Here is an 8,527-nt window from a genome sequence, read left to right as displayed (position 1 = left end):
ATTTATTTTAAAAACCGGGCCGGGCCTGAAAATTTTATTTAAAAAAAAGCCGGACCGAGCCTGAAAATTTAAAAAAAAAGCCGAGCCGTGCCTAAAAATTTTATTTAAAAAAAAGCCGGGCCGAGCCTGAAAATTTAAAAAAAAAAAGCCGAGCCGTGCCTAAAAATTTTATTTAATAAAAAGCCGGGCCGAGCCTGAAAATTTAAAAAAAAAAGCCGAGCCGTGCCTAAAAAATTTTTTTAAAAAAGCCGGGCCGGGCCTGAAAATTTTTTAAAAAAAACCCACGCCGGGCCGTAAAAAAATCTTAAAAAAAATCCGGGCCGTGCCCTGCAAATGATACTTCTGCAAGCCTCTGTTATTCTTCTTAAAAATGAGAGTGTTCTCTCATTAGTTTACTAATGGGAAGAGTTTATAAACCCTTTTAATACATTGGGAATTTACTAAAATGTGTTTAAAATAATGCAGAGCATCCATAGCATTTTTGGGGACTATATCAACTATAGTTAATCTTATAAACATAATTATTCAGCTAGTAAGGCATCATAAGATACTTTAACATCTTCATAATAAAAATCTAACAAATATTTTTTTTTCTATCACCATTTGAAAAAGGTTGGGAAGGCTTTTGTGGAAGTAATATTTGCAGATGTAAGTGCTCATGATGAATTGAAAATTCATTTATTTGGGTTATAAATGTATCTGCATCTAAGATATACTCTTCTACTGATCCTATATTAATGTTTTAACGATGAGCTTGCCTTGCTACAAGTCGAGGGAGACAAATATTAAACACGTATAGCTCTGCTTTTGACTCAACAATAAAATATAAAATATGAAATTCTTCATCAACATTAGTCATAATTTCCTTGAGTTCTGATAAAATGCTCTCCGCTATTCTCATCTTCTTAATCAAATCAATGTCATGTTTTTAAAAAGTAATACTTGTATAATTGAATAATACATTCTAATAAGAAATAAAATTTGGAATAAGCATTGAATCCAACAATTTTCTTGCTTCTGAGGAAATATTTCTTTCACCATTGTGATATTTTAGTAATAGCAAATAATTGGCTCTTCTAACTCCTTAATAGCTGTTAGTGCTTGATGGAAGAGGCTCTATCTCGTTGGACAAGGTTGCAATTTCTCTTTCCCTGTTGGACCAGAAGTTTCAGAAATAATTATTATTTGACTAGAAATTTGAAAATGGTAGATAAATATTACGCCACTAAAAATTTGAAAATAATAAGTAAATATTACCCCGGAAAACTTGAAATCGAAATTAATTGATAAAATAACTTATGAATGTGATAATAAATGTAATAAAATATATATTTAATATGAGATACGAATAAACAAATATAAATTAATATAAACAAAAATATTTTTGAAAAATATATCCGGCATCTGTATTTTTTGGCTTTGGGGGGGGGGGGGGAATTTGTCCCCCTGCCCCCCCCCCCCACTGCGTACGCCAATGTATTTTTTTATTGAGGTATGTATGTTTAGAATAAAAAGAATTTTTTTTATCAGGCAAAACATAAACATACTTTAAGGAAACCAAATGATAAATTTTAATATTTTTGCCAAATAAAGCTAATAAAACATTTTATATTTTATAGAATACGTTAAAGTTGATTAAATTCAATATAATTCACTTTTTGACTCATTCTTTAGTATACAAAAAGTTTACTTTTATTTTCCAATTAATTTGATGTTCATTTTTTAATTAGTCTCATTTTAATTATGAAAATATAATTTTCTAATTATTTTGAAGAAAATCAAATAGTTAAAAGCTTTTAGATTGGAGCTATTTAAGGACTTTTGATTGGTTATGAGAGTAAAGCATTTGTGTTATATGTTACTTTGTGATATTCGATTTACCTTAGAGATATTGTTTGCATGTTTTTAACTTTTATTCTATTTTATTTAAAATTTGTTATTTTCTTTATCAGAATATATTAGGGGAAATGTGCCATAAATGGCCATGTTTGAAGACTGCCCATCCCCATTTAACTTTTTATCTATTGGACCGATTTTTCTCAAAATTGGTCAAAATGTGTATATTTATGATATGTTTATTATTTAAGTTTATTTATTGAATAGAGCAATCCAATAAAAAAATATTTTAAATAAACTATTTTTAGTACCTCTTTCTAGAAAAATCACGTTACACACTTTTTTGATTGGTAAAAAAATTACTGATTTAGATTACTGATATTTTATATAAATATTATCCTCAGGCATTTAACATTATTCACACCAAAAATTAGACTTTAAATTTTTATTTAATAGACATATAAAGGCGCTTAATAATAATAGAGAGGTTAGTATTTTCTGGCCATGTATTGATTGGCCACAATTCGCACATTCACATATTTATATTGAAATGAAAAGTTATTACAAAACACCATTTGGTGAAATTTCAAATGATGAACAAACTTAAGAATATTTAGCAAAAAGATAATTAAGATATTAATTTATATTATTATCATTTAAATAGATGATTAAATCGGGATATTAATACTAATTAAATTAGTGTATAATTAATTTTTTATATAACTAAAAAATGTAGAAATATTAGCATAGGTCTTTTAGAAGTATTTCATATTGTATTATCATATTTATAATAAAATTCTTAAATGATATATTATGGCCAGTTAACACATATATGCCAATTAACACATATATGGCCAGTCAAGTCAATGCATAGTATGTAATGACTGGCCAGAAAAATAACTTTCACATAACCCTCATCTAGCTCATAAACTATTTAGATAGAGCTTTGATTCAAATTTTATTTAAAGGATTATTAATTATGTAACACATTGATATAAAATTTGTTTGGTTAAACCCAAATTTTAATACCTTATTTTCAAAAAAGCAAAAACATGGCCATTCATGGCATATTTCCCCTATTTATTACTTTTTAAAACGTTTAATGTTTCTTTTATTTTCATCAAAGTATCTATTAACTTTAAGCGACTTTTCAATTAATTTTATTATTTCAGAATCTATTAACAAAAAAAATAACTTTTAATTTTTGTAATTTTTTACTAACTTAAAGTCAAATGATTTTTTTTATTGTTATATGTACATAGTGATACTTAAATACTATATATTCTGTGAGACACGCGATTATATGATGTTGAAATTAAAATGTAATTAATTTATTGATAAAAGATTTGATTAAACATTGCGTAAGTTGCACTATTCAAATAAAAGATAAAATATGATGATAATTTATTATCAAGAAGACACAATTTCTTTATTTTGAGCAGAGAATAGATATATATATATATTATAATTAATTAAAGTACGGAGACCGGGGATATAATGAACCCGTGGTTATAGCGAGACGTGGCTTTATTTTCTAGAGTATTAAACTCTAAGGGATAATTTTTTAACCAAAACTATATAATTATATAATGCATATGCGGCTATAATTTTTATTTCTATCGGACAGCTGGATTAAATTTTATAATGCATTATATGATTCGTACCTGCAAAAGTAACTTTTTAAACCTTTACTATTTTTAAAAAATAAAGATTAATATACATTTTTACCACCCAAAAATCATCTTATATTAAAGATAAAAATCCTATTTTATAGAATATCAATTTACCCGAACAAAATTGATATAATAAATACTTCAAAATATGATCTTAATCAAAGTGGTGGCATTGGCGCTATTTTTATGTATGTCAGTTTTAAATTAAGGTTAGCTATATCCCACACCCAATCGCCCCTTATAATTTTTTTTAACTTTGCTACTCAAGGGTTAATAATTATTATACATATAATTTATTGCGATCTAATTTTATTTAAGGTAGCATATTACAGCTGTCCTCATACAATATTACTTCATTGGCATTTTGTATAAGTAATTCTTGTTTTTTTTTATCCTATGCATCCTAACAATTTTATCTGGTTAAGTTGATAAATATAAAATAAACTTTACTTCTATTAATGAATTATTTAAATCAAAGATTTGTTGGTAAAATCTGCATAGATTATGGATTATTTAAAAAGGAATATATCTATTTTAAAATCTAGATTATATAAATATGATGTATAAAACAATCATTGGTATTGTTCTAAAGACAACATATACTGTGAAGATACATTTCTCAATGCGTCTTATAAAAAACATAATTAAGCTGTACAGACTATGACAAGGTATTAAGTGGTCTAACTACTCTCAGTTGCATAGAGAGAGAATAAAAAATAGTACAGTGGAATGAATAAGAGTATGATGAATTCCTGAGAAAATATGCAATTGAGGTAGGTGAGCATATCATGTATTCCTGAAGGTTTCAATTTTTATTGGTGTATGAACAATTTATTATATATTATATAAAATGATAGATCATCAACAAAAATAAGCCCCTCCCCCGAGCTGCCCTTCCCTGGGAAAAATTCAGGCAACGTTATTGGGGAATTTATTATATTATTTATATAAATTAGTACAACACGAGAAGGTCTTAAAAAAGTTTATATAATGTAGAAATTACTAAAGTAATGTGATAAAGATTAATATGTAGATATTTTTATCAAATAAAATAAAAAATTAATCTATTTGGGCAATATTTTTATTTTCAACAGCAATATTTATAAATTTTTAGGCAGTAAATTAATCAAAATGGGTAATATTTTTATTATAAAATGTATAAATAATTTGGGTAGTATTTATAAAACATTGAGCGATAGAAAAAATAAATGAAGTTGATCTGTAAACTTAAATTTTCCTTATTTATTTATAAGTTGTTTAGTATTTTTATAATATCTCTTTTTATTATAAGTTATCATATATATTATTATTATATGAAAATTAACATAGACAAAATTACTAAATTAACAAATATAATGAGATCCATAATGAAATTGCAGTTTTTATTGAATATTTTGTAATTAAAGAATTAGGATTTAGGATTTTCCAGAAATTATTTTAGCATAGACTATTTTTCTACAATTTTCTGAGCAATAATTTGGAAATGAAATTATAAATATTTTATTTTAAAGTATTTTCAACATTAATTATCACATTTTTTCTTCTAATGTATTATTGGTGCTAGGTGTTTAAACAATTCTTATAATGTGTTCTTTTTATCCTGTCCAAATAATATTAAAACTAATTAAAAATTCTTTAAAAAAATAAAGTTAGATTTTTTTTTATATGAGAAATTAACTATTCTGAATTTTTTAATTTAGTTAACTTAATTTTATATAAACAATTATGCATTATCAAATTATCTCTAAAACAAAATCTGAAATCTTTAAGAATTATTGAAAATAATCAATAATAGGTTAATAAGTTTACAATTAATAAGTGATTATCAAGAAAATTAGTTATAAACGCACCTTTTTATCACTGTGACAATTGACCATTTAAAAAAATTAAAGAAAACATTAAGCATTAATTTTATTCCAATTTTTTTATAATAAATTTAAAAAATAATAAAGTTCGATATTTAAATATTTTTCAAATTTATTATAGATATTCGATAAGTTTATTTATTTTTAATTTTACAAGCGAAAGTTAAAAAATTTCCCATATAGCTCTTAATTTATTTTATATAATCTTGCCCTCATATCAACGTCATAACGATACGTTATTTTTATATTATATATTTTATAATATAACAGATGGGATTATTCTTCATAATATAGTGGATCTAAATTGAATAATTTGTTATACGTGCGCTTAATGGAAGAATATCTGAAAATAGTATTACTGCTAAAAACTTTGATAATAGACCATTATGGTCTTAATTCTCAATATAGTTTAAATGTAAATAATACATTATATAATGATAACAAAACTATGTGGCTAATTGATAATTTCGAGAAAATCTTTTCCAGCAACAAAAAATTATCTAATATTACTTCAATGCAACTTAATCAAAATTTTAATAAATCAAGATTTAATATTGCGAATAGAAATTTATATAAAAGGAGTCTATTATTAATTAATATAACCAAAGAGTTGAAAATAAATCCAGTTATCTTAGGCAACATTAATACAACTATAAAACCAAATTCAAATTACATAGGAATGGATAAAGGATTCGACCTTTCAAACTTTGATCCAAACATTTTATTATCGCCTAATGCAAATAATATAGGTAAATCATTTGTAATGCCAAACATAAATAAACGGCGATTTGAATCTAACACCGAAATTATTTTAATTGTTATTTATAGTTTGGTTAGTCTTATAGGTACAATAGGTAACGGTTTAGTCCTCATTGCTTTAATTTTTAATAAACGTATGAGAAAATCACCCAGGAATATTTACATATTAAATTTGGCTTTCTCCGATTTAATTTTGTGCCTCTTTACTAGTCCATTCACCATATCTAGTCTTGTTAAAAAAGATTGGATATTAGGTTTGTTTATGTGTAGACTGATTTCTTCACTTCAGGCTACTAATGTATTTGTTTCGACGATGAATATAACAGCAATAGCTGTTGACAGGCACCAGGTTATTCTATATCCAACATCCCATTTAACTCATTCTAAATTTCCTCATAATATAAAGGCTCGAACATCTATACCCAAAACCACAATGGATAGCAATAATAAACCAGACAATTATAAAAAAAATCCCAAAATTATTAATTTAAAAAAATTAAGCACACAATATATTCCTTTGTTAGCTTCCTTATTCAAGCATCCATCATCGCGTATATCAAACCCTTTGGCTTATTCACTTACGAACATTAAATCAAGTGCCAATTCTCCTGACATGAAAACTGAGGATGCAGATTTTGAGCCAAACAAAAATTTATCTTGCATTTCTACAGGTAATGAAGAACAAAATACTTCTAATACATTTAAATGTTTATCAATAGGTTCAAATATTATCAGTTGTCCTACTTTTTATGAGGAAAATAAATCTATGCCAAATACAAACTTATCAAATGATTATAATATAATATCTTCATGTTTAACATCGTTAACACATTTGTTTATATGTTGGAGAGTTCACATTATGAAAATATTTTATAGATTTAAGATTGGATTAGTTATAATATGGCTAGTATCTTTAGCTATGGCTACCCCTTTATTTATTTATCACTCTGTAATTCCTATAGAATTATTTGGTTATAAAATATGTTATGAAAATTGGCCAACAGGTACAAAAGGACGAAGTCTATATTCATTATGTTCGTTGTTGTTTCAATACGTTTTACCCTTTTTAATAGTCACGATATCTTATATCAGAATCGCTCTAAAATTGCGCGCTCAAGAATATCTTACGAAAAAACATACTTTAATGCATCAAAATATTAAACCTATTATTAAAGGTTCGAAATCAATTAAATTCAATAGGTTTACCTTGTTCAAAAATATTAGAAGTAAAAATTATCAGAAACGTCAAATTAATAATGATCACCAAGATATTTTAAATCAACTAGATTCAGAAAACAAAAATGATTCTCCATTATTAGATGAAACTTTTAAAACAACTCACCAAGTTATTAATAATAGATATTGTGATATAAAAACGAAGCCTCTCTATATCACAGTTAACAATGAAACTTGTGAAACTAATCTGAATGATTTTTACATAGAAAAATCTAGATTATTAAATGTGGATGAAGAACAATCAACTATGTTATCAACCTTTAATGACCATCCATGTTTAAATGTTCAATCGGGGTTACCAACTCTTAAAGATAAACGGTTAGAATACTTTCTAAAAAATTCTAACAAAATTAAAAAAGTTACAAATTTGAATAATATTTATTTAATGAAATCAAAGGAGGACGCCAAAAAAAATCCTTATCATAAAAAATCTATCGTAACTATTAATAATTCATTATTTTTCACAAAATCAAAATTTAGTTCTGAAAAATGGGATAGATGCTATGATTCGACAATATTTAAAAGTAAAATATTTGGTTACAAAAGAGCCCCCTTATGCAGCGTTAATAAAGCATATGAAAAGCGTAATCAAAAGAATCGCAAAACTAACATGTTATTGATGAGCATTGCATTAGTTTTCACAATTAGTTGGTTGCCATTAAACTTATTTAACCTTCTGTCAGATATGGAATCAGTTTCATCTTCAACTTTATTTCAAAATTTGAACATACCTTTAATATACGCTTGTTGTCATCTTTTTGGAATGAGTTCTGCATGTTCTAATCCAATTCTTTATGGATGGTTAAACGATAACTTTAAAAAAGAATTTAAACTAATTTTCTCCAAACTTTTCTCATGTTCCTTATTTAAATATAGTAGTAATTTTATAGGCTCATTGGGTTTTTAAGTTATTTTTCTTAACCTAATAATAATTATCTATAAATGTGATCATATTTTAAAATAATTTCTCAAGATTTAATATTATATTTTTAACTATTTACGTTTAGTTATGTTCAACGTCCTGCATTTAAAAATCAATTCATTATCGATAAAGCTAAATGATTGATATTATCTTTAAATAAATTTATCTTTGCATAATTAGTAATTGTAAATGTTAAATAATAATCATTATAATAAAATTTTTGTCTATATTGATTT

At 25.2% G+C, this 8,527-nt stretch overlaps 1 protein-coding gene across 1 annotated transcript; it reads left to right on the top strand.

Moving 5' to 3' along the window:
- The first annotated feature begins 5,705 nt into the window (after window positions 1-5,705).
- On the top strand, window positions 5,706-8,276 carry LOC135924234 (uncharacterized). Its single transcript, XM_065459285.1, has one exon. It carries the CDS (start codon window positions 5,706-5,708, stop codon window positions 8,274-8,276), a length of 2,571 nt encoding a protein of 856 aa, XP_065315357.1.
- The last annotated feature ends 251 nt before the right edge of the window (window positions 8,277-8,527 follow it).

This window comes from Gordionus sp. m RMFG-2023, chromosome 2, assembly GCF_954871325.1.
Source record: "Gordionus sp. m RMFG-2023 chromosome 2, tfGorSpeb1-WG-v2, whole genome shotgun sequence".
NCBI lineage: Eukaryota > Metazoa > Nematomorpha > Gordioida > Chordodea > Parachordodidae > Gordionus > Gordionus sp. m RMFG-2023.
The sequence above is the reverse complement of the archived record's forward strand: the minus strand, read 5'-3'. Positions and strand labels throughout refer to the sequence as shown.